The 26,688-nt window shown below is 50.6% G+C and overlaps 1 protein-coding gene and 1 non-coding gene across 3 annotated transcripts in view; both read left to right on the top strand.

Moving 5' to 3' along the window:
• The first annotated feature begins 2,617 nt into the window (after positions 1–2,617).
• The window catches only part of CDC16 (cell division cycle 16), a 45,732-nt gene continuing 21,661 nt past the window's right edge, over positions 2,618–26,688 (top strand). Inside the window, exons 1-11 of one of the 2 annotated variants that reach the window (XM_029056104.2) lie at positions 2,618–2,711; positions 8,912–8,966; positions 9,066–9,163; positions 13,573–13,611; positions 14,259–14,396; positions 14,564–14,723; positions 18,482–18,573; positions 18,996–19,129; positions 20,017–20,096; positions 21,209–21,258; positions 25,924–25,997. In XM_029056104.2, coding sequence (XP_028911937.1) covers positions 2,664–2,711; positions 8,912–8,966; positions 9,066–9,163; positions 13,573–13,611; positions 14,259–14,396; positions 14,564–14,723; positions 18,482–18,573; positions 18,996–19,129; positions 20,017–20,096; positions 21,209–21,258; positions 25,924–25,997 — 968 coding nt within the window. In that variant the 5' untranslated portion in view covers positions 2,618–2,663. Of the gene's footprint in view, positions 2,712–8,911; positions 8,967–9,065; positions 9,164–13,572; positions 13,612–14,258; positions 14,397–14,563; positions 14,724–18,481; positions 18,574–18,995; positions 19,130–20,016; positions 20,097–21,208; positions 21,259–25,923; positions 25,998–26,688 lie in introns of those variants that run through there. The other variant, XM_029056110.2, reaches the window with a different exon arrangement.
• Positions 23,348–23,479, top strand: LOC114809497. Its single transcript, XR_003757276.1, has one exon. It is a non-coding gene; the product is annotated as a small nucleolar RNA SNORA13 (small nucleolar RNA).

Below are 26,688 nucleotides of genomic sequence, written 5' to 3'. Positions count from 1 at the left end.
TACTATGTGCCGGGCACTGTTCTAAGCTCTGGGGGAGATACAGGGTCATCAGGTTGTCCCACTTGAGGCTCACAGCCTTAATCCCCATTTTACAGATGAGGGAACTGAGGCCCAGAGAAGTGAAGTGACTTGCCCACGGTCACACAACTGACCAGCGGCGGAGGCGGGGTTCGAACCCGTGACCTCTGACTCCCAAGCCCGGGCCCTTTCCACTGAGCCACGCTGCTTCCCTGCTTCAGGGATATGCTTCACATATCCCTATACTCCGTTGTTTTCCTACTTGGAATCTTCTTAATTTCTGTCTCCCCGACTTGATTCCAAGCTCCTTCACAGGAGTGATCGTGTCTAATAATAATAATTATGTTGGTATTTGTTAAGCGCTATGTGCCGAGCACTGTTCTAAGCGCTGGGGTAGATACAGGGTAATCAGGTTGTCCCACGTGAGGCTCACAGTCTTCATCCCCATTTTACAGATGAGGGAACTGAGGCACTGACAAGGGGCAGAGTCGGGATTCGAACCCATGATCTCTGACTCCCAAGACCGGGCTCTTTCCACTGAGCCACGCTGCTTCTCTATAGTACTCTCCCAAGATCTTGACACAATGTTCTGCACACGGTAAGCACTCAATAATCACTATCGACCGATTCCCTCATGACAAGCAGTTTAATAGGGAATTCAGCGTGGCCCAGTGGAAAGAGCTCGGGTTTGGGAGTCGGAGGTCATGGGTTCGAATCCCAACTCTGCCCCTTGTCAGCTGTGTGACTGTGGGCAAGTCACTTCACTTCTCTGTGCCTCAGTGACCTCGTCTGTCAAATGGGGACGAAGACGGTGAGCCCCACGTGGGACGATCCGATCAGCTTGTATCTACCCCAGAGCTTAGAACAGTGCTCGGCACATAGTAAGCATTTAACAAATATCATTATTATTATAGAGCATGGGCCTGGGAGTCAGAAGGACCTGGGTTCTAATCCTGGCTCCACCATTTGTCTGCTGGGTGACCATGGGCAAGTCACTTCACTTCTCTGGGCCTCCGTTTCCTCCTCTGTAAAATGGGGATTAAACCTGTGACCCCCTTTTGTGGGGCAGGGACTGTGTCCAACCTAAGTAACTTGTATCCACCCCAGCGCTTAGAACAGTGCCTGGCACATAGTAAGCATTTAACAAATAGGGATTGTCTCTCTTTAATGCTGTAGTGTGCTTTCCCAAGCACCTAGTACAGTGCTCTGCCCACAATAAATGCACTCTATAAATATAATTGGATGGATGGATGGATGGATGGATGGATGGATGGATGGATGGATGGATGAATGGATGAATGAATAGATGGATGGATGCATCAGTGCTTAGAACAGTGCTCCACACATAGTGAGCACTTAAAAAAAATAATAATGATGATGGTATTTGTTAAGTGCTTACTAAAATAATGTTGGTATTTGTTAAGCGCTTACTACGTGCAGAGCACTGTTCTATGCTCTGGGGCAGATACATGGCAATCAGGTTGTCCCACATGAGACTCACGGTCTTCATCCCCACTTTACAGATGAGGGAACTGAGGCCCAGAGAAGTGAAGTAACTTGCCCACAGTCACACAGCTGAGAAGCGGCAGAACTGGAATTTGAACCCATGACTTCTGACTCCCAGGCCTGGGGTCTTTCCACTGAGCCACGCTGCTTCATGAAAAGTGAGTGACTGAATGAAGAGTGAGTGGGTGGATGAATGAATGAAGAATAGATGAGTGAATGAAGAGCGAAGGAATGAAGAATGAATGAAGAATGAATGAATGAATGACGAGTGAATGAATGAAGATCAAATGACTGAATGACGAGTGAATGAATGAAGATCAAATGAATGAATGACGAGTGAGTGAATGAAGATCAAATGAATGAATGAATGAATGAAGATCAAATGAATGAATGAATGACGAGTGAATGAATGAATGATGAGTGAATGAATGAAGAGCGAATGTATATCGAATGAATGAATGAAGAGCGAATGAGTGAATGAATGAGTGACGAGTGAATGAATGAAGATCAAATGAATGAATGATCAGTGAAAGAATGAAGAGAGAAGGCTTGAAGAGCGAATGAATGAATGAATGAAGAGTGAATGATTGAGGAGCAAATGAATGAAGAGTTAATGAATGAAGAGTGAATGATTGAATGAATGAAGAGTGAATGAATGAAGAGTGAATGAACGAAGAGCGAATGAACGAAGAGCGAATGAATGAATGAAGAGCGAATGAACGAATGAAGAGCGAATGAATGAATGAATGAAGAGCGAGTGAATGAAGAACAAATGAATAAAGAATGATAGAACGAATGAATAAAGAATGATTGAACGAACGAATGCAGAATGAGCGAATGCCTTGACTGGATGAAATACCACTTCCAAACAACGAGCCGAAGGAGGCCCGGAGGAGGCCGGAGAGCGCGGCGGGAACCCGAGGCGACGGGGCCCCGTTTCCGGGCCGGACGCCTTGGCCGGCGACACCCCGGGCGGGGAAGGGGCGGCGGTGCGCCTGCGCGGAAGGGCGGGGGGGAGGGGGGAGCGGGAGGCCGTTAGAGGGGCCGGGTGCGCCTGCGCGGTGCCGCCCTCCTCCCGTTCGGCCTCCGCGCGCCTGCGCGGTGCCGCCCGCCCTTCCCCCCGCGGGCGCCGCGAGACGATGAACGTGGAGCGGCTGAGGAGGCGCGTCCGCCTCTACATCGACCAGGTGGGAGCCGCCGCCGCCGCCGCCTCCTCGGGGTCCGCGCCGAACCCCCCGCACCCCCGCACCCCCTCCGGGGGGGACGCGGGAGGAGCCCCCGACCCCGGGCCGCTCGTCCTCCCGCGCCCCCGGACCGCCGCGCTCCCAACACCCCCTCCTCCCCCCGCCGCCATTTTGGAGAGGAAAGGACCTGCCCCAGTCCGCACGGCGGACACGTGCCATTAATTGTCATCATAAGGATAATGACGGCATCTCTGAAGTGCTTACGGTGTGCCCAGCGCTGTTCTAAGCGCTGAGATATCAGGTTGGCCTAGTTGGAGCTCGCAGGCTCCTTCCCCAGTTTGGAGAGGAAAGGACCGGCCCCAGTCTGCACGGCGGACACGTGCCATTAATTGTCATCATAAGAATAATGACGGCGTCTCTTAAGTGCTTACCATGTGCCCAGCGCTGTTCTAAGCGCTGAGATATCAGGTTGGCCTAGTTGGAGCTCGCAGGCTCCTTCCCCATTTTGGAGAGGAAAGGACCGGCCCCAGTCTGCATGGCGGACACGTGCCATTAATTGTCATCATAATAATAATGACGGCATCTCTGAAGTGCTTACAGTGTGCCCAGCGCTGTTCTAAGCGCTGAGATATCAGGTTGGCCTAGTTGGAGCTCGCAGGCTCCTTCCCCATTTTGGAGAGGAAAGGACCGGCCCCAGTCTGCACGGCGGACACGTGCCATTAATTGTCATCATAAGAATAATGACGGCGTCTCTTAAGTGCTTACCATGTGCCCAGCGCTGTTCTAAGCGCTGAGATATCAGGTTGGCCTAGTTGGAGCTCGCAGGCTCCTTCCCCATTTTGGAGAGGAAAGGACCGGCCCCAGTCTGCACGGCGGACACGTGCCATTAATTGTCATCATAAGAATAATGACGGCGTCTCTTAAGTGCTTACCGTGTGCCCAGCGCTGTTCTAAGCGCTGAGATATCAGGTTGGCCTAGTTGGAGCTCGCAGGCTCCTTCCCCATTTTGGAGAGGAAAGGACCGGCCCCAGTCTGCATGGCGGACACGTGCCATTAATTGTCATCATAATAATAATGACGGCATCTCTGAAGTGCTTACAGTGTGCCCAGCGCTGTTCTAAGCGCTGAGATATCAGGTTGGCCTAGTTGGAGCTCGCAGGCTCCTTCCCCATTTTGGAGAGGAAAGGACCGGCCCCAGTCTGCACGGCGGACACGTGCCATTAATTGTCATCATAAGAATAATGACGGCGTCTCTTAAGTGCTTACCATGTGCCCAGCGCTGTTCTAAGCGCTGAGATATCAGGTTGGCCTAGTTGGAGCTCGCAGGCTCCTTCCCCAGTTTGGAGAGGAAAGGACCGGCCCCAGTCTGCACGGCGGACACGTGCCATTAATTGTCATAAGAATAATGACGGCGTCTCTTAAGTGCTTACCATGTGCCCAGCGCTGTTCTAAGCGCTGAGATATCAGGTTGGCCTAGTTGGAGCTCGCAGGCTCCTTCCCCATTTTGGAGAGGAAAGGACCGGCCCCAGTCTGCACGGCGGACACGTGCCATTAATTGTCATCATAATAATAATGACGGCATCTCTGAAGTGCTTACAGTGTGCCAAGCGCTGTTCTAAGCGCTGAGATATCAGGTTGACCTAGTTGGAGCTCGCAGCCTCCATCCCCATTTTGGAGAGGAAAGGACCTGCCCCAGCCCGCACGGCCCAACAGGGCCATCAGTAATCATCGTAATAATAATGACGGTATTAAGCGCTTACTTAGTGCCAAGCGCTGTTCTAAGCAGATACGAGGTGATCAGGTGGTCCTAGTTGGAGCTCGCAGGCTCCATCCCCATTTTGGAGAGGAAGGGGTCTGCCCCACCCCGCACGGCAGACATGTGGCATTAATTGTCAATAATAATAATAATAATGACAGCATTTCTTAAGTGCTTACGATGTGCCAAGCGCTGTGCTTAGCGCTCAGATACCAGGTCATCAGAGTGACCTAGTTGGAGCTCGCAGGCCCCATCTCCATTTTGGAGACAAAAGGACCTGCCCCGGTCCGCACGGCCCACCTGGGGCATCAGTAATCATAATAATAATAACAACAATGCATTTCCTAAGTGCTTATGATGTGCCAAGCGCTGGGGGGAGATGCCAGGTCATCAGGTTGTCCTAGGTGGGGCTCGCAGGCCCCATCCCCATTTTGGAGACAAAAGGACCTGCCCCAGTCCGCACGGCCCACCTGGGGCGTCAGTAATCATAATAATAACAACAATGCATTTCTTAAGTGCTTATGATGTGCCAAGCGCTGGGGGGAGATGCCAGGTCATCAGGTTGTCCTAGGTGGGGCTCGCAGGCCCCATCCCCATTTTGGAGAGGAAGGGACCTGCCCCAGTCTGCACGGCCCATCTGGGGCGTCAGTAATCATAATAATAATAATAACAATGCATTTCCTAAGTGCTTACGATGTGCCAAGCGCTGTTCTAAGCACTGGTGGGGATACCAGGTGATGAGGTTGTCCCACGTGGTGTTCACAGCCTTAATCCCCATTTTAGAGGAAGGGGCTGAGGCCCAGACAAGGGAAGGGGCCTGCCCCAGGTCACACAGCAGCAAGTGGCAAAGCTGGGATTAATATTAATAATAATAGTAATGACGGTGTCCGTTAAGCGCTTACTATGTACCAAGCACTGTTCTAAGCCCTGGGGAGGGATACCGGGTGATCAGGTTGTCCCACGTGGGGCTCACGGTCCCAATGCCCATTTTACAGAGGAAGAGGCCGAGGCCCATTCATTCATTCGGTAGTATTTATTGAGCGCTTACTCTGTGCAGAGCACTGTACTAAGCGCTTGGAATGTACAGATCGGCAACAGATAGAGACGGTCCCTTGCCCACTGACGGGCTCACAGTCTAATCGGGCAAGCGAAGGGGCCTGCCCGAGGTCTCGCAGCAGCGAGTCGCAGAGTCGGGATTAGAACCCAGCTCCCAGGCCCAGGCCGTATCCTCTACATCAGGTACCTCTGGTGTCGGCCAGGTCGACAGCCCGCTGCAGGGCCATTTCTTCAGTCGATAATAATAATGACGTTGGTATTTGTTAAGCGCTTACTGTGTGCAGAGCACCGTTCTAAGCGCTGGGGTAGACACAAAGGAATCAGGTTGTCCCACGTGGGGCTCACAGTCTTAATCCCCATTTTACAGTTGAGGTAACTGAGGCACAGAGAAGTTAAGTGACTTGCCCAAAGTCACACAGCTGACAAGTGGCAGAGCTGGGATTCAAACCCATAATCTCTGACTCCAAAGCCCATGCTCTTTCCACTGAGCCACGCTGCTTCTCTAATAATAGTAATGATGCTATTTGCCAAGCGCCTACTATGTGCCGGTCACTGTACTGAGAGCACGGGGGTGGATACAAGCAAATCAGGATGGACACGGTCCCTGTCTCATGAGGGGCTCCCATTTTATAGATGAGAAAAACTCTGCCCCTCTTCCGAGCCCTACTGAGAGCTCACCTCCTCCAGGAGGCCTTCCCAGACTGAGCCCTCCCTTTCCCTCTGCCCCGCCTCCCCTCCTCATTCCCCCTCCTCCCTCCCTCTGCTCTTCCCCCTTCCCCACCCTGCAGCATTTGTGTATATTTGTATATATTATTACTGTATTGATGATGCGCATATTTCTATGATTCTGTTCATCTATTTCGATGCTCTTGATGCCTACTTGTTTTGTTGTCCTGTCTGTCTCCCCTTTCTAGACCGTGAGCCCATCGTTAGGCAGGGATCGTCTCTCTCTGTTGCCGAATCGTACTTGCCAAGCGCTCAGTCCAGTGCTCTGCACCCAGTAAGCACTCAATAAATACGATCGGATGCATGAATGAATCTGTAGTATTTATTAAGCGCTTCTTATGGGCAGAGCACTGGACTGAGCGCTTGGGAGAGTACAGTGTAACAGAGACCGTAAGCTCGTTCCGGGCAGGGAATGGCACCGTTTATCGTATGAGACGGTCCCAAGTGCTTAGTACAGTGCTCTGCGCACGGTAAGCGCTTTATAAATGTGATCGGATGAATGAATGCACGAATAAAAGAGCAGGCACGCCCCCTGCTCATAATAATAATAATGATGTTGGTATTTGTTAAGCGCTTACTATGTGCAGAGCACCGTTCTAAGCGCTGGGGGAGATACAGGGTCATCAGTTTGTCCCACGTGGGGCTCACAGTCTTGGTCCCCATTTTCCAGATGAGGGAATTGAGGCGCAGAGAAGTGACTTGCCCACAGTCACACAGCTGACAAGTGGCAGAGCTGGGATTCGAACCCTTGACCTCTGACTCCCAAGCCCGGGCTCTCGCCACTGAGCCACGCTGCTTCCCGTCCGGTCTAGAGGCCGGAGGAAACCTTCTAGCCTTCTTGGAAATAACCATCAGACTTTCAGAAGGGGGGAAGGAGGGAAGGAAGGAGGAAAAGAAGGGAAGGAAGGCGAGAAAGGGAAAGGATCTGCAGGGCTTTTTGCTACCGTTTCATCCCTCTCCCATCCATCTCTGAATTCATGCGTTCATTCAGTGAATTCAGTCGTATTTATTGAGTGTGGGACCCGAGCGGAGGTGGCAGGGTGGCTTTGTGACATCAAGCGCGCAGTACAGCGGTCTGCACCCAAGCTGTTCCCATCGCTGCTTGAGGTCTTTCTATGCCCAAAGGGCTTGCGGAAAATGCGGGGGGGGATTTCGAGAACCTGTGAGCTCCTCATCGGGCAGGGATTGTCTCTATCTCTTGCCGAATTGTACATTCCAAGCGCTTAGTACAGTGCTCTGCACATAGTAAGCGCGCAATAAATACTATTGAATGAAAGAACCGTATCGAATGAGTGCTGACCGTGTGCTAAGCCCTCGGGGGAGCACAGTATAACAGAGCTGGCGGACTTAGTTCCCCCCCCCCCCCCCCCCCCCGCAAGGGATCATTGGACTGACCCTTTAAAATGCACACGCTATTTATTGAGCACCCACTGGATCGGCACACTGTACTGAGTGCTTGAGAGAGTGCAGGTCTAGACTTTAATAATTTCAGTATTAGCTAAGAGCTTACTCCTTGTCAAGCACTGTTCTAAGCACTGCCCTTCTAGACTATAAGCTCACTGCGGGCAGGGAATGTGTCTTTGTTGTTTTACTCCACTCTCCCAAGTGCTTAGTACAGTGTTCTGTGCACAGTAAGCGCTCCGTAAATAGGATTGACTGACTACAGCACGGCAGATTTGGAAGACAGTCCCTACCTACAAGCTCACGTTCTGTGTGCGTTAATACCATGGCATCTATTCTACCAAACTCACCCCCCGAGGGTAGCATTTCTCTGAAAATCGACCTCCTCCCGATGGCCCGATTTGATTAGAACCAGCCGTGGGCCACTTTCGTGGGGAAGGGAAGAATTGGGAGAGGTTAAAAGTGATTTTTTCAGGGCATTTCATGTGGACCTGGCGTGGCATGGTCGACAAGATTTGGATTTCAGGAGTCTGTGTGTGTAATCACTTTGGCTTCAAAACTGCTTTTACGAGCACTAGACTTCCCAGGATATCTTGGAATAGCCGAATTGCTACTCAGCCCCAAGGGAAGCTTCATTCATTCATTCACTTGTATTTATCGAGCGCTTACTATGTGCGGGGCACTGTACTAAGCGTTTGGAATGCACGGTTCGGCAACAGAGACAATCCCTGCTCAATGACGGGCTCACAGTCTAAACGAAACCCGATGCAGTAAGGAGTTATGACTTGCCAAAGCTTACAGAGAGCATAAATAGCCCTCAGAAGGAGAGCATAAATATCGATCGTTAGTTTTAGTTCAGTGGCTTCACTGTGGACCAGAGTCTCACTTTGGGCAAACCCAGCTGGCTTCGTGGCGCATTGGAAGGGTCTTTATCTCATCTTCCTCCCATGAGTAGTGAACCGTACGAAGTTTTTGAGGTGTTTTGAATATACTTTCAGTCAATTTCTCAGCGTGCATAGGGTGAAGACTGGTATTTTTTAATCCAGAACGGCCGCAATAGAATGGGTTTCTTTCTGGAGAAATTCCAAGCCCGGAGGATCACACGAAGGTTGTGAGCATGTCAGCTCACGACTTCAAATCGAGCGGGCGATACCGCAGATGTGGTCCCGGGAGGGCTTTCCCTTGCCTGAAAAGTGTTACTCGGTGTTGCAGAATCTCTCGTCGAGTTTAGTGGACTAACGTTGTAATGCTTCCTTTTTTATAGCAACAGTATCAGAGTGCTCTGTTTTGGGCCGACAAAGTAGCCTCGCTCTCTCATGGTAAGTGCAAATTGTTTTTTCTTTTAATCCCTCAGGTCTTCAACTCATTTTAGCCTTCCCTTTCCCGGAAGACTTAACCGTCTCTGTGATTTTATTTAGAGGAGCCCCAGGACATTTATTGGCTGGCCCAGTGTCTCTACCTGACAGCTCAGTATCACCGGGCAGCCCACGCTCTTCGTTCGCGCAAACTAGACAAGGTAAGTCATCCCCACTTGTTTCTTTTAGAGCCATAAGTGGTATTTATTGAGCATTTACTCTGCGCCGAGCACTTTAATCATCATAATAATGTTGGTGTTTGTAAAGCGTTTACTATGTGCCGAGCACTGTTCGGAGCGCTGGGGTAGATACTTTACTAAGCTCCTGGAAGAATACGCTGGAATGACGATGATTATTTTGGTATTTCTTAAGCGCTTACTATGTGCAAGCTCGTCGAGGGCAGGGAACGTGACTGTTTATTGTTGTATTGTACTCTCCCAAGCGCTTAGTACGGTGGTCGGCAGACGATAGGCGCTCAATAAATGCGATCGAATGAATGACCGTCGGTCACCGTCCTAAGCGCCGGGGTAGATTTGCGCTGATCAGCTCGGATCCGGTCCCTGTCGCACGCGGGGCTCACAATCTAAGTAGGAGGAGGGAGAACCGGCCCCGAATCCCCATTTGGTGGATGAGGAAACCGAAGGACAGAGAGGTTCAGCGACTTGCCCAGGGTCACACAGCAGACGACTGGCAGCGCTGGGATGAGAACCCAGGTCCTCTGACTCCCAGGCTCTGTCCACTAGGTCACGCTGCTCCCCTGTCCCTCAGAAGCCAATCTCGCCGCGTAGTTGAGATCCCAACATAAATTGCAGACGAAAGAATAGAGCGTAAAGACGTGTTCGTAAATGCTGTGGATTTGGGGGGCGGATTGAGTATCCAGGTGCTTGAGAGACGCTGCGGTGGACGTCGGGGGCATTTAGGGTTGGGGGACGAGGTCAAACAAGGTGACAGTTTCAGGAGAGCCCTGATGGGGAGAGTTGTGCGAAATGTCCGATGTGAAGTGGGGAGGGAGTTCCAGGCGGAAGGAAAGGCAGGAGTAAGAAATGCATCGCGGCAGAGCCGAGAGGGAAGCGCAAGGCGTAGAGGTTGGCTTGAGGGGAACGGCGTGCCGGGCCGTGGGAGAAGTAGGAGAAAAGTCAAGCTCGGTCGGGAGGGAGAGTTGCTTAAATTCATTCAATAGTATCTATTGAGCGCTTACTATGTGCAGAGCACTGTACTAAGCGCTTGGAATGTACAAATGGGTAACAGAGAGAGACAGTCCCTGCCCTTTGACGGGCTTACGGTCTCATCGGGGGAGACGGACAGACAAGACCGATGGCAAATTAAATGCCTTCAAGCCGGTGGCCGGGAGTTTCGGGTCGAGGCAGAGAGGAACGGGTAACTCCCGGAGGTTTTTCGGAGGGGTGTGGAAAGTGGTGTTTTAGGTTCCCGGTAGCTGAGTGGATTAGTGAAGGGAGAGAGAATGGAAGGAGGGAGGTCTAAGAGGAGTCTGAGGGAGTCGAGTTATAACTTGGTCTCCATTTGGATAGAGAGGGAGAGAAATGTGGTGGAGGACGAACCGACGGGCTGAGCTGGCTGGCCGAATGTGGGGATTGAAAGAGTGGGGTCGGGGTCAGGCGCGTAGTACAGTGCTCTGCACACAGTAAGCGCCCAATAAATCCGATTGAACGGTAACGCCCAAGCTATGGGCGTGAGAGATGGGGAGGGTAATGGTCGTCTGTGGTGACCGGAAAGTCGTCCCCACTTGTAGACTGTGAGCTCGCTGTGAACTGGGACCGTCTCTCCTTATTGTTGTACTTTCCCAGGCGTTTAGTACAGTGCTCTGCAAACAGTAAGCACATAATACGCTTGAATGAATGAAAGTGGAGAAGAGGTTGCGGAGGGGAAGATGACGAGTTTGTTTTTGCCCAGTGTTGCGCCCCCGGTTTTGAGCATGGTGATGAGTGGGAAGGGACGGCTCTTATGAGGGATGTCCTGGAGGCTGGAGGAGATAGGAGATTGCAAAACAAATAGTAATTGTGATATTTTAGCTCTTACTAGATGCCAGGCTCTGTACTAAATGCCGGGATGGATCCAGTCCCTTTCGCACACGGGGCTCACAGTCTAAGTAGGAGGGAGAACCGGCCCCGAGTCCCCATTTCGTGGATGAGGAAACCGAAGGGCAGAGAAGTTCTAGATTAAAAAGAGATAATTCGCCTTGGGGCGGATCCAAGCTAACCGGGTTGAACACAGTCCCTGTCCCACGTGGGGCTCACAGTCTCAGCCCCCCTCTGACAGGTGAGGTAACTGAGGCACAGAGAAGTGAAGTGACTTGCCTAAGGTCACACTGCAGATAAGTGGCCAGGCCAGGATTAGAACCCTTGACCTTTTTGACCCCCCAGGCCCGTGCTCTATCCACTAGGCCATGCTGCTTCTCTAAAAGGGAGAGCGGTCATGGCTAGCGAGGTAGATTGGGAGGTCGTCTCTGAACGGGGGGTCGTTGAAGCCTTGGGACCAAGTGTAGATGGGGAAGGGGACACGGAACTGAGCCTTGAGGGACACCCCCAGTCGGGGAGTCCCGAGGTGGGCGGGGGGGTGGGGGGGGACCAGAGGAAGAGAATGGAAAGAGGAGAACCCGCAGAGAGCTGTGAAGTTAGACTTTGCAGGAGAAACGTTGGCTCCTGCGCATCTGAGGCAGCCAAGAAGACAGGGACAGGACAAGGGAGCATTCGGGTGATTTGGCGAGAAGGAAGTCAGTGGTGACCTCGGAGAGAGCGCTGTCAGTGGAGCGAAGAGGACCGATGCCAGATCGTAGAGGATTAAGGAAGGAGTGAAAAGAGAAATTGAAAGTAACGGGTGTATACAGACCCCTTCAAGGACGGCTTTTCTGTACTGATTTTACATGGACAGGCCACTGCTATAATATGTGTTTCCAAAATGTGACATGGGGAGAAAACTAATGATGACCATGGTATCTGTTAAGCGCTTAGTATGTGCCTAGCACTGTCCTAAGCACTGGGGTAGATACAGGGTAATCAGGTTGTCTCCCATGGGACTCCCAGTCTTCATCCCCATTTGACAGATGAGGCACAGAGAAATGAAGTGACTTGCCAACAGCTGATAAGTGGCGGAGATGGGATTAGAACCCACAACCTCCGACTCCCAAGCCCGGGCTCTTTCCACCAAGCCACGCTGCTTTTTGGAACATTCTTCCCCTAGTGCATATCTCCGTGGATATAACTTGATCCGCAGATCGACCCAGGTAGATTTGGTGTACTGATAATTTTGGTTTTTAAGTGTTCTTAGTATGTGTCAAGTGCCCTCCTAAACCCTGGGATAAGTACAGGAGACCCACATCAGACACAGCCTGATCTGTCGTAGCATAGAACGTGCCTATATTATTAGTTATTATTACGAATAATATAGCGTTATTGCATGCTGTAAGGCAATTTTCCCATAACGCAAGGCCGACTCCAGCGCTGTAGCAGGACTGACTCTCCATAGGAATAATTGTAGTGAAAGTATTAAGCTTCTACTCTGTGCAAAGCCACGAACTTTAAGCAGTGGGAAAAAAATGCCCAGATGAGAATTAGACCAGGTCCCTAGCATCCAGAAAGCTCCTAATCTAAGAATGAAGTGCGGCGGGGAAGGGAAGGGGTCGGAAATAAAGATGAGATAGGAAAAACACAAAAACAATCATTCATTCAATAGTATTTATCCTGCGCTTACTATGTGCAGAGCACTGTACTAAGCGCTTGGAATGAACAAGTCGGCAACAGATAGAGACGGTCCCCGCCGTTTGACGGGCTTACGGTCTGATCGGGGGAGACGGACGGACGAGAGCGATGGCGATGAATAGAGTCGAGGGGAAGAACGTCTCGTAAAAACCGATGGCGACTAAATAGAATCGAGGCGATGTACCTCTCATTAACAAAATAAATAGGGTGATGAAAATATATACAGTCGAGCGGACCAGTACGGTGCCGAGGGGGTGGAAAGGGAGAGGGGGAGGAGCAGAGGGAGATGGGGGGAAAAGAGGGTTAAGCTGCGGAGAGGTGAGGGGGGGGGCGGTAGAGGGAGTAGAGGGAGAAGGGGAGCTCGGTCTGGGAAGGCCTCTTGGAGGAGGTGAGTTTTAAGTAAGGTTTTGAAGAGGGGAAGAGAATCAGTTTGGCGGAGGTGAGGAGGGAGGGCGTCCAAGGTAAGGACATAGATGAATACAGCAGTAACAGGGAACCGGGGCAAGAGGAGTTCCAGGCTCTTGGAGGCTCAGAATCCTACAGTCACAACAGCTAATAATAGGAATTTACAATAGGAACAGCTTTTCTGTTAGAGAGAAGCCTGTTAAAATTGATCTTTTTATTGCCGGTTTCGAAGAGGCCTCCTTTTACTAAAACTATTTTCAGGGCACATTAATAAATGTCCTGCGGAAACTATTACAAATATATTAAGGGAGCATTTGCGGCAGGATGGAGGGAAAAGCTGTAAGTTCTAGAAATTCCGAGATCTCACTGCCCAGTTATTGAGTAGGCCCAAGTAATTTTTTAGATTGTAGATTTTGGTGGCTTTTTTTACAGATTCATTTCTCTTCTAGTTATATGAAGCCTGTCGATATCTCGCAGCTAGGTGTCATGTGAGTATGCCGTTACTTATTTTGTTTTCATGATAAAACTACCTGGCAGAATGTTCTAAATCTCAGCCACTGACAATTTCAATAATATGGTTCAGTAGGTTGGGAGAAGAGTATAACAAACTGGTGTAAATCTTTACATTGCATGTATTGGTTTGTTATGGATTATAGATTTGCATTATCCATTTCTGCCTCAAAGTGAACACATAAAAGCAAATATTTTGAAATCTTAATGTTTAATTCATTTCTGCCTGAAAACATATAAAAGCAAATGTTCTGAAACCTTAATGTTTAAGTAATTCATTTCCGCCTGAAAATTCATATATAAAAGCAAACGTTTGGAAATCTTAATGTTTAAGTAATCCATTGGTCAAATATTGGCCTTTTTTTAAAAAAAGAAAAACAAACCATAAACCATGCATAGCGCGGCTTTAGCAACCAGATATATTTAAATATGTTGCAGTTTTAGTTATCTATTTCTGCAGGAGAGTTAACGCATCAGATTAAAAAAAAAAACCTGTTTGGAAATGTAATATTTAAGTGAGATAGTGGTGAATTCTCTCTTTTTAAACTAGAACAATATGTACCATGAACAATTTTTACTGGGGTTACAGTGAGAGAAATCATTTCATTATTTTGCCATTCTCTAGTATGCAGCCAAAGAACACCAGCAAGCTCTTGATATCCTTGACATGGAAGAACCAATCAACAAAAGATTATTTGAAAAATACTTGAAGGATGAAAGTGGCTTAAAAGACTCCTCTGACTGGGAAACGTCCCAGTCCTCGGTGAGTGGAAGAATCTGCTGAAACGATGTTTTTTGGGATTAGTAAAGCTGTTACTCTGTGGTACAGATGAAATGCTAGTCAGTTTTCGCAGAGTCAGTTTGATTTGTGCTCAAAAATCAGATTCCAGACGTGGATTCCGCCCTGACCCCTGTGTCCTCTTCCCCCAGATCAAGAGTTCTATTTGTCTTTTACGAGGGAAAATCTACGACGCCCTTGATAATCGAACCCTCGCAACACATAGCTACAAAGAAGCCTTGAAGCTCGACGTGTACTGCTTTGAAGCGTTTGACCTTCTAACGTCGCACCATATGCTGACAGCCCAAGAAGGTTTGCAGACTCCCCCGATGTGTTCTTTCCTCATGTAACTTGAAATTTCACCCAATTTAACGTTCGGTTCTCTGAAGGCCACGGAATCAGGCGGGCTCCTGCTGACCTCACCCACGGCTTTGCCGGGAAAATTGAAATCATCAGACGTCCACGCCCTTCGGGATCCCCGCTTCGCCTCGTCACCGCTCTCTTAACCGCCGCTCTTTTTCTTCCCTGCTGTCTTCCAAGAAGCGATGTCCTGCCTCTCCACTTCAGCCACCCCTCCGACTCCATCACCTCTCATCTGTTAAATAGTGTCCGTTTCCACTCACTTGCCCTCCTCTGTTGCTCCCCCCAACCTCTCACTCCCAAGCGGCTCCGTCGACTGAACTGTCAAATCTGTCCCGGTCTCACCTGTGCTAAAAGCTTTGGGGATCCCAAACCCGGCTCCAGCCATCACCTCATCTCCCTCTTCCCTTTCCCGTCCACACTCCTTGAACAGGTCGTGTCCACCCTCTCGTCGTGTCCGCCCTCTCCTTCCTGACCAGCTCTCTTCCTGATCCATTACACTTCAGTGATTGCTTTTATTAATAATAATAATGATATTTGTTAAGCACTTACTATGTGCCAAGCGCTGTTCTATGCTCTGGGGTGGATACAGCGTGGCTCAGTGGAAAGAACCTGGGCTTCGGAGTCAGAGGTCATGGGTTCGACTCCCGGCTCTGCCACTTGTCAGCTGTTTGACTGTGGGCAAGTCACTTCACTGGGCCTCAGTTACCTCATCTGTAAAATGGGGATTAACTGTGTGAGCCTCACGTGGGATGACCTGATGACCCTGTATCTCCCCCAGAGCTTCGAACAGTGCTCTGCACGTAGTAAGTGCTTAACAAGTACCAACATTATTATTATTACAAGGTCAGCAGGTTGTCCCACGTGGGGCTGACAGTCTTAATCCCCTCTTTATGGATGAGGGAACTGAGGCACAGAGAAGGGAAGTGGCTTGCCCCCTTCCACACAGCAGACAGGTGGCGGGGGCGGGATCGGAACCCACGACCTCGGACCCCCAAGCCCGGGCTCTTTCCACTCCCTCTTCACTCCGCTGAGACCTCATTCTCCCAAGTCACCGGGGACCTCTTCGTAGCAAGTCCGGCAGACCCTGAACCTCTGAGGGAACTTTGACGCAAATGACTAACACCTTTCTCCTTGAAACTATCAGCTCTTGCCTTGGCAGACCGAGTTCCCTCCTGGCTCTTCTCTAAACACTCTGACTGCTCAGTCTTGGTTTCTTTTGCTGTTTTTTTGCGGGAAGCAGGGTGGTTTAATATCACTTAACCCCTTCCTATTTGCCAGGCACTGTACTGAGCGCCGGGGTAGGTACGAGCTAATCAGGTTGGACACGGTCCACGGCCGTGGCTCCTCTTCCACGGCTCGTCTCCAAATTGTGGGGGCCCCTCGGGGCTCTCGTGAGAGTCTCCCACCCTTCTGGTTCTACATTCGTGCTCGGTGCGGGCGACCCCTCGATCTGACTCTCCTCCAGCCCTGACCTCTCCCCTGCTCTTCGTTCGGTCGTATTGAGCGCTTAGTGTGTGCAGAGTACAATGTGACAATAAATGGACGCGTTCCATGCCCATAGTGAGCTTAGAGTCTAGGGGGGAGACGGGCGTCAAACGGATAAATTGTAGATATGTGCATCGATGCCGTGGGGCCGGGAAGGGGGATGAAGAAAGGGAGCAAGTCAGAGCGGCACAGAAGGGAGTGGGAGAAGAGGAAAGGAAGGCTTAGTTTGGGATGTGCTTTCCGTAAGCCTTTGAAGTGGGGGAGAGTCACTGCGTGGATATAATAATAATAATAACGATGGTATTTGTGAAGCGCTTACTGTGTGCAAAGCACTGTTCTAAGCCCTGGGGGGCGAAACAAGGTGATCAGCTTGTCCCACGTGGGGCTTGCGGTTTCCGTCCCCGTTTTCCAGATGAGCTGAGGCACAGAGAAGTGAAGTGGCTTGCCCAAGGTCACACAGCAGGCAGGTGGCGGAGCCGGGATTAGAACCCACGGCCTCTGACTCCCGAGCCCGGGCTCTTTCCACTGAGCCACGCTGAATATGAGGAGGGAGGGGAGGGCGTTCCAATCTCACACATCCTTTTCACCTTCGGGTCACAGCCGCTCAGGGGGCCCTACTTTTCTTTGTTTCAGTCGTATTTATGAAGCGCGTACTGTGTGCAGAACCTGTACTCAGCGCTTGGGAGAGTACAAAATAACAATAAACCGGCAAGCTGCCCACCCGCAGCTCAGCATATCCCAAACTGCGACATCCCAGCTTCCTCTCTACACCTCCTCCCCGTCCCATCTGGGTCGCTAACGCCACCGTCCTCGCTGTGATTAAAGCCGGACATCGCCCTGCCCCCCCGCCGGCGTTCACCTCTCGCGTCCAGGAAGCTGCTTCCTCCGGAACATCTCCCAGATCCACCCTTCCCTCTCCCTCCCCAAAACCACCACCGTGGTTTAAGCGCTGGTCGTGTTCCACGGGGATTCGCATTCCGCGGACATGAGCGTGACGGTCTTTTCCTGGGTCTCCCCGGCGGCGCGGGACTGCCCTTCCTTTCCGTCCGTATTCCTCGCTATTTTCCAAGCGCTCAGTACAGCGCTCCTCCCGCAGGAGATGCTCGATAAATAGAATTGAATGAGCGAATGCGTGCCCAGGTCATCTTCCTAGAACGAGGCTCGGCACCTGCGTCTCCGCTCCTCGGAAACCTCAAGCGTCCGCCCTCCTCCCTTCGCGTCAACCGAAAGGCCCTCTCGTTGGCTTCAGACCCCTTCCCCTTGGGTTCCGCCAGATCCGTCCATCTGACGTACCTTTCCTCTTCACCCCCTTCTCCCCAACCTGCGTTTCTTTTTTTATAGTATTCGGTAAGCTCTACGTGCCGGCCGCCGTACTCGGGGCTGGGATAGATAGACGCTCATCGGGTCGGACCCGGTCCCCGGCCCGCGTGGGACTCACGGCTTTGATCCCCGTTTTGCAGATGAAGTAACTGAGGCCCAGAGAAGTGAGTGACTCGCCCCGGTCACACAGCAGGCACGTGGCCGACATTAGAACCCAGGTCCTCTGACTCCCAGGTCCGTGCCCTTTCCGCAGAGCCACGCGTGCTCCTCCCGACGCTGTCCTACCGTGGTCTCTTCTGACTCAGTTTCTTCTGTTTCCCCAGCCTGGACCTCCCTACCTCCTTTCCCCCGTCCACTTCCCACCTGCCCCAACGCACCGAACCCACCCTGCCCTTTCCACCTTCACGAGCCTCCTAGCCCAATGCAGGGCTCACTTAGGGCTCCTAGAATCAGACCCCGTTTTACAGGTGAGGATATCGAGGCCCAGAGAAGTTGTGACCTGCCCGAGGTCACACAGCGGACGAGCGACAGAGCCGGGATTAGAATCCAGGTCCTTCTGGCTCCCAGGCCCGTTCTCTACCCAGTAGGCCATGCTGCTGCTTTAATCTCTCATCAACCTAATAGTTACCCTAAACGTATTGGTTTAGGCCCCTCCTCGACACTTATTTATTCCGTTATTTGTTCCGACTCCACTATTTGTAAATATTTTCCTCCACCTCCCCCGGGAGATTGTGAATTCATTATCAGCAGGGAGCATAATCTCTTGTTCTCTCCCCGGCACTTAGCAGGGTATATTGCAGTCAGTGTGCATTCAGCTAACCCCCTTGCCGTGCTCATTCTTTCAGTTCGTGGAACTTCTAAAATATTAAAAGGAAGTGTCCCGTGTTTTTCTTACTTCACAGAAAAAGAACTTCTTGAATCTCTACCTCTTGGCAAGCAATGTACAGAAGAGCAAGAATTGCTGCGGTTTCTTTTTGAGAATAAATTAAAAAAGGTAAAAAAAAAACCCCAAACCACTGAGCAAATGTATAGGTCAATTTCGACATTTGGGACTATGTGGGACACCGATACCTTTCTGCTGACAGTTGAACGCAGTCCATATCCCACGCGGGGCTCATGGTCTTAAACCCGTTTGACAGGTGAGGGAACTGAGGCCCAGAGAGGCGAAGTGGCTTGCCCAAGGTCACACAGCAGACAAGTGGCAGAGGTGGGATTGGACCGTGCATAAGAATGCAGTTGGGGAAGACTAACCTAACTAAAAATATAATACAGAGTTTCAAGAGACGTGTCTCCACGTTAACGTTCGTAAAATTCAGAGTGGATACTTGGGGGATTGTCTCTTCATTTACAAAAATGTCTCTCTCTCTTATTTTTCTAGCTTCTTAAGGCGAATTTAAACATTTTCTTGTGTTTCAGTATAATAAGCCCAGTGAAACGCTCATTCCTGAGTCCGTGGATGGCCTTCAGGACAATCTGGATGTGGTGGTGTCTTTAGCAGAAAGACATTATTATAACTGTGATTTTAAAATGTGCTACAGGCTGACCTCCGTGTAAGTACACTTAACCGTTTAAATGTTTGGCCGCGGAGCCTGTTTGTAGAAAGATGGGGGTGATCTGCAGCTTGGCTTAGGGGAAAGAGCCCGGGCTTGGGAGTCAGAGGATGTGGGTCCAATCCCGGCTCTACCATTCTGCCTGCTGGGTGACCTTGGGCAGATTACTTCACTTCTCTGTGCCTCAGTGACCTCATCTGGAAAATTGGGGATTAAAAATTGTGAGCCCCACGTGGGACAATCTGATTACCCTGTATCTGCCCCAGCGCTTAGAACTGTGCTCGGCACCTAGTAAGCGCTTAACAGATACCGTAATTATCATTATTATCTGCGAGACCCCCACGTCTTCCGGCTTAGAGGAAAAAGCACGGGTCTAAGAAGCAGGACCTGGGTTCTCATCCCCGTTCTGCTTCTTGCCTGCCGTATGACCTTGGGCAAGTCACGTAACTTCTCCTCCGTGCCTTCCATTCCTCCCGCTTAGCCTGTGAGCCTCGTGTGGATCAGGGACTCTGACCTGATTTTCCCCAGCACTTAGTACGGTCCCAGGCACAGAGTGTTTGAAAACTAACGCAATTATTATTATAAAACACATGACCCTCATTTTCAGGCTGGTTCATTCGGCAGTCCTACCGATTATGCTGTAAATGCGTGATCATTTTCCGTTTTTAACTTGTACGTATTTATGCGTGAGTTTTCTCATCCGTCTTTCCTCCCTCTAATCTAATGAATAGCTAAAGAAGTTCATCTTTTAGGAGTAATTGCAAAGAGAGATAATCGCCACCGAATTATGCCTGGAAATGTAGGGCCTATAGGCCGTTGACCTGTTAATGTGATGTTTATCGCATTCCAAATCTGGGATTGTAATACGTGTTATTTTGAGTTTTCAGAGTGATGGAAAAAGATCCTTTCCATGCCAATTGCTTACCTGTGCACATAGGGACACTCGTGGAATTGAACAAAGCAAATGGTGAGATTGCTATTTTTAAGTCAAGTTACGACTCGCGATCCGGACAGGCCGCGTAATCTTCCGCGGACCGTCTTTGAAAATGATGTCCTAGGAACTTGAAATCTCGTGCGCCGTGACAAACCGGCCCGTGGCTCTCTGGTCATTACAGATCCTGAATAATTGCGCGTAGTTGCGTGAATCGGTGTGACGAGGCCGGGTGAAGCTAGGGAACGTCCAGTCGGGTCTGTTTAGTGACTCAGTTGCCCAAAACGTTGCCGAGTGTGTGAGGCAGAGCTCATCGAGAATGCTGTATATTAAGTAGCTCTTTCTGAAATGTTTCCCATGAGGTCCGGTTGACTAATTCTCCTCGTCGAGCGCTTAGTACGCAGTGCTCTGCGGACCGTAAGCGCTCAGTAAATACCGTTGATTGATGGTGCTAAGAACCAGAGTGGGCTCTTGAAGGAGCGTGGCCTAGTGGAAAGAGCACGGGCTCCTTCATCCCAGCTTTTCCACTTGTCTGCTGTGGGACTTTGGGCAAGTCACTTCTCTCTGCCTCAGTTCCCTCGTACCGTTCTCCCTCCTGCTTAGGCTGTGAACCCCAGGTGGGACCTGATTATCTCATATCTACCCCAGAGCTTAGCCCAGGGCTTGGCACACAGTAAGCGCTTCACAAATACCACAATTACTACTGAAATCCTTCCTCTGTAGAAAGCTGTCTTTGTGATTCAGAAACCTGTACTTCTGAAGGAGAATGTGACCCCAGGAAGCTAAAGGTCATCGGTTGTATTTATTGAGCGCTTACTGTGTGCAAAGCACTGTACTGATCGCCCATTTATTCCTGAATGTATTTTAACAGAAGCAGTTGGCAATAAAAGGACCGGCATTTTGCCCATCGTCGTTTTCTGAAACAAGCGCCTCTCTCACCCCTAGAATTTTTCGGTTGGAGTGATAAATGGAAAAATACAGCAAACTCCTCATATCTACAGGCAGAAGTTGGGATGGCTTCATTATTAGTAAAATCGTATTATATTGCCTCTCTTTAAAAGCATAATTAATTGAGAGGTATCTCTAGTAATTTGGGTAGCGTCACCTGAAATGTTGATGTGTAACTCCTTTCTGTTTTCTCTCCACAGAGCTTTTCTATCTCTCTCATAAACTAGTGGACTTGTACCCTAGTAATCCCGTAAGTGATTTTTACGCTTTTCCTTTCCCCTTGCCTTTTCAAACGTGAAATTCATTTATTCTCCCAGCGCTGCCTAATTGCTAACGGGAGAGTGAGAATTCAAGACTCGGAAAGCGCCAGTGCAGTAAAATCCCACAGAGCGATGCATCTCGCAAAGTTCACGTCCTAAGAGATGGGGCCTTCTGATTTATCGAGTCCGGAGAAAATAGAGGTTAGCTCTCCGAGTTCCCAAAGTTCTGCCAGACAGGGCTATTGGGTGGTTGCAGGTCCCCAGTTATCAGATTCGGTCTTGAGTTAGAGCGTCTGGATCCCGGGCTCCCAGCTGCACTGAGAGCAAGCGGAAGCCGAGCCAAACGTCATCTCGGGGGAGTGAACGATTGCGTTTTGTCGGGGGAGCGGACCCCACGGGATAAAGTCAGCCAGGTCACTGCAGTCCCATTCGTTTTGAAAATACCACCCGGTATTGGTCCAGATCCCCCGTGAGGCCTTTTCGATCAATAAATGTGAGACGGGGACCTTAGCCGACGTGATTATCTTGTTTCTTCGGCGCTTAGTACAGAGTAGGTGCTTAACAAATGCCGTCGTTATCATTAATGATTATTTAAGTGTTTACAGTGTGCGGAGTACGGTATCGAGTGCTTTGGAGAAGATAGTACGATAGTCGGTAGGCGTGATCCCCGGCCTCAAGGAGCGAACGGTCTAGGGGGAGAGGTAGTAATTGGAATAAATTACAGGGAGGGGAAACAGCAGGGATGTGAACTTAAAGGCTACGGGGCCGGGGTGGGGTGAGAATCAAAGTTTATAAGGGATACAGATGCAAGTGCTTAGGCGACGCGGAAGGGAGGGTCAGTAGGGTGGGGAGATGAGGTTAAGTCAGGGAAGGCCTCTTGGAGGAGAGATGATTTCAGCGGGGGTTTGAAGCTAGGGAGAGTGGCGGTCTGTCGGATAGGAAAGGAGAGGGATTATCAGATCAGGGGAAAGAGGTGGGCCAGGGGTCAGTGGCGAGACGGGCGAATCGAGACGGAGCGAGTAGGTTGGCGTCGGCGGAGCGGAGCGGTTGGCTTGCGGTAGAAAGTCAGGTAAGGTAGGAGGGGGAGAGCCGATGGAGCGTCTTAAAGCGGAGAAGCAGCGTGGCTCAGTGGAAAGAGCACGGGCTTTGCAGTCAGGGCTCATGAGTTCAAATCCCAGCTCTGCCACTTGTCGGCTGTGTGACTGTGGGCAAGTCACTTCACTTCTCTGTGCCTCAGTTCCCTCATCTGTAAAATGGGGATTAAGACTGTGAGCCCCACGTGGGACAACCTGATTCCCCTATGTCTACCCCAGCGCTTAGAACAGTGCTCGGCACAGAGTAAGCGCTTAACAAATACCAACATTATTATTATTATTATGGTCGGGAGCTTCCGTTTGACGCGGAGGGGGATGGGTGACCGACGGAGGTTTTGGAGGAGTGGGGAGATCTGTCCCGAGTGATTTTATAGAAGATTGATCCGGGCAGTGGAGCTAAGTGTAGACTGGAGAGGAGAGGGACGGGAGGCGAGGAGGCTGACCCACTAGTCACTGCGGGAAGCGATCGATGCTCGGATCGGCGTGGGAGCGGTTGGGTGGGAGAGGAGAAGGAGGATTCTAGAGGCTTTGCGAAGGTAGGAACGATGGGACGCGGTGACCTTAAATATGCAGATCGAACGAGAGAGGTGAGTTGGCGGTTAGGCTAAGGTTCCGGGCTGGTGAGTCAGGGAAGACGGTGGTGGTAGGCAAAGCGGTGGGGAAATCTGGTGGAAGACCGGGTTTGGGTGGGGGAGGCGAGGAGTTCTCTTTCGGGACACGTTAGGTTTGAGATGTCAGCGGGACAGCCTGGTAGCTGTGTCAGTTTGAAACGTACGGGGACTTTTTCAGGCCTGCCGAGTTCTCTCGAGTCCTCCCCTCCGAACCACTGCTCGAGGGAGGAAATCGAGAGACTCAGTTTTATATTTAGAATCAACACGGGCGCCCCGTTCCCCTTCACCTCCTCCCTCCTCCTCTTCTCCCTTCTGAATTCCTCCTGGTTTAGTAATCCCTAAGCACTCCTGCTTTTTATGGCATTTGTTAAGTTTGCCTTGGTGTTGCCCATTCATTTGTGACGGTGATGATTTGGGTGTCAAGAGAGGCATAAATTAGGTGCTCTGCAGCGTGTTTGATTTTAGGAGTTACTTCCTTTCTTCTTTCGCTGCTCTGAGGGACATTGCAATCATTTTATCGTCTCGGGAGAGTTTGCTTACCTCCGTGAGGCTTAGAGGTTTGCCACGGAGAGAGATTCTCTCCCTAAGGCTCCCCATAACGGAAAGGTCTAAGCCGAAGCGTCAAAGTTCAATCATTCAGTCGTATTTATGGGGCGCCTACTGTGTGCGGAGCACTGTCCTAAGCGCTTGGAATGAACAGTTCGGCAATAGATGGCGACGAGCCCCGCCCGTCGACGGGCTTACGGTCTAGACAGAGTTGATTCACCTGTGCTGGGCAGCGGTGGCGTCGGAAGAATCAGAGGCGGATGATCAAGTGATCAAAATGTCGATCAGAGGGAACGCCAGGGACTCAGCGTGGCTCAGGGGAAGGAGCTCGGGCTTGGGAGTCAGAGGTCATGGGTTCGAATCCCGGCTCTGCCACTTGTCAGCTGGGTGACGGTGGGCAAGTCACTTCACTTCTCCGTGCCTCAGTTCCCTCATCTGTAAAATGGGGATTAAGACTGAGCCTCATGTGGGACAACCTGATGACCCCGTATCTCCCCCAGCGCTTAGAACAGTGCTGTGCACATAGTAAGCGTTTAATAAATACCAACATTGTTATTATTATTACTGCGCCAAAGTAAAATTTTTCATATTTCCAAATTTCTTTACCCAGAAAACTCTATGGATATAAGGGCCAAAATGAGGGTAGGTCGTTCTGGAGAAGAGGCGTCCACGGGATCGCTTTGAGTCAGAAATGACTCAGTGCCATTTGATCATCATTTGTTAAGCGCTTACTACGTGCCAGCCACTGTACTAAGCGCCGGAGTAGGCACACGTTCATCAGGTTGGACACAGTCCATGTCCCACTTGTGGCTCACGGTCTTGATCCTCATTTATACTGATGACGGAACCGGGGCACAGAGCAGTGAAGCGACCCTCCTAAGGTCACACAGCAGCCCGGTGGCAGAGCCGGGATCGGAACCCAGATCCCTCTGACTCTCAGGCCCGGCTCTTCCACCGGGTCACGCTGCTCCTCAGACTGGAGTCCCGGTTTGGTCTTGTTCCGGGCGTCTCCTAGTATCCAACCGCTCTGCTTTTGCCTCTCTCCGGGCGGCAGGTAGAACCCCGAAGGTAGAGCGGAAATTTTTTTTTTTTATGGCACTTATTGAGCACTTACTATGTGCCTGGCATTGCGCTAAGCACTGGGAAAGTCAAGATAATCAGATGGGGCACAGTCCCTGTTCCCCATGAGGCTTACAGTCTAAGCGGGAGGGAGAACAGGTGTAGAATCCCCATTTTACAGATGAGGAAAGGCACAGAGAAGTTCAGCGTCCTGCCTAGGGTCACAGAGAAGCGGCGTGACTCAGTGGCAAAAGCCCGGGCTTGGGAGTCCGAGATCGTGGGTTCTAATCCCGGCCCCGCTGCTTACCAGCTGGGTGACTTTGAGCCGCTCACCTCTCTGGGCCTCAGTTCCCTCATCTGTAAAATGGGGATTAAGACGGTGAGCCCCACGTGGGACAGCCTGTTTCCCTCGTATCTACCCCAGCGCGTAGATCGGCACCTTGTAAGCGCTTAACAAATACCGGCATCATCATCGTACAGCAGGAAAGTGGCAGAGCGGGGATCAGAACCCGGGTCCTCCATCTCCCGGACCTGTGCTCTTTGTAGCGTGTGAATTAGAGCCCCGCGGACATGGAAAAGACAGGTTCTCCGTGAACTTTTTATTCTTAATGGAACTTCTTAAGTGTTTACTACGTGGCGGTCACGCTACCGAGGGCTGGGGTAAATCCAGGCTAATCGGGTTGGACCCAGGCTTTGTCCCACATAGGGCTCACAGTCCTCATTCATTCAACCCTAATTATCGAGCGCTTACTATGTGCAGAGCACTGTACCAAGCGCAGCGTGGCTCGGTGGAAAGAGCCCGGGCTTGGGAGTCAGAGCTCGTGGGTTCTAATCGCGGCTCCGCCACTTGTCTGCGGTGTGACCTCGGGCAAGTCACTTAACTTCTCTGGGCCTCAGTTACCTCATCTGTAAAAATGGGGATTAAAAAATGTGAGCCCCACGTGGGACTATCTGATTCCCCTGTATCTCCCCCAGCACTTAGAACAGTTCCCTGCACATAGTAAGCGCTTAAGAAATATAATTATTATCATCATTACAATTCGGCAACAGATAGAGACAATCCCTGCCCAGTGGCGGGCTCACGGTCTTAACTGGGAGGGATTAGGATTTAATCCCCCTTTCTGTAGAGGAAGAAACCGAGGCCCAGGAGGTGGTGTAACTCGCCCAAGGTCACCCGGCAGACAAGGGGCAGAGCGGTCCTAAACATAAACCCAATTTCCAAAGGAGCTAACTACGCTCCGGGAGAATCTCTCTCGGAAGTGGGTCCGGCCTGGGGAATCTCAGCGTGGCGTTCAGTGATCTGATGTATTTCGGATAATTGCTCGGATTTTTCTTTTGTATTTAGGTATCGTGGTTTGCAGTTGGGTGTTATTACCTCATGGTCGGCCACAAAAATGAACACGCCAGAAGGTATCTCAGGTACGAGCACATTTCCCTCCCCGCTCGTGCTGAACTCTTCGATTAGGCCTGGCAGGAATGGCGTTTCTTGTCGAATCTGCCGTCCCGGAGCCGTCGCTCTAATTCCGTTATTCGGTTACGTCGAGGGTCGCTGTGGAAGCCACCCTTCCCGAACTGGAAGTCAGAAGACCCGAGTTCTGATGTCGGCTCTGAGACCTCGGACAAGTCACTTGGCGTCTCTGGGCCTCAGTTACCTCATCTATAAAATAACGATTAAGACTGAGCCCCGTACGGGACTACCGTGTCCAACCTGTTTAGCTTGTATCTGTCCCAGCACTTACAGTCCCGGGCACATCGTATGTGCTTATCAAGGACCGGAAAAACCGAAAAAACCCTTTCTTTCCTCCGCAGAAAAGAAGAAATGGGTTTCAGCTACATTGGGAAGGGTGTAGATTCGAGTTAAGGAGAATCTGCTGGGAGATGGATCGATTCATGGTATTTATTGAGGGCTCGCTATGTGCCGATCGCTGTACTAAGAGCTCGGGAGAGTACAACAGAATTAGCAGCCCCTGTAACGAGTGAACACCCTGGAGACCGACAGTAAAATAAGTAATTTATAATGTGTAATTTAAAGATCTCCAGGAAAGCAGATTCTTCAGAGCGAGCCTAGACCCAACTGGGTTTTGTCCCGGGTCCCTGAGTTTCATGAAGA

Source organism: Ornithorhynchus anatinus, chromosome 2, assembly GCF_004115215.2.
Source record: "Ornithorhynchus anatinus isolate Pmale09 chromosome 2, mOrnAna1.pri.v4, whole genome shotgun sequence".
NCBI lineage: Eukaryota > Metazoa > Chordata > Mammalia > Monotremata > Ornithorhynchidae > Ornithorhynchus > Ornithorhynchus anatinus.
The sequence above is the reverse complement of the archived record's forward strand: the minus strand, read 5'-3'. Positions and strand labels throughout refer to the sequence as shown.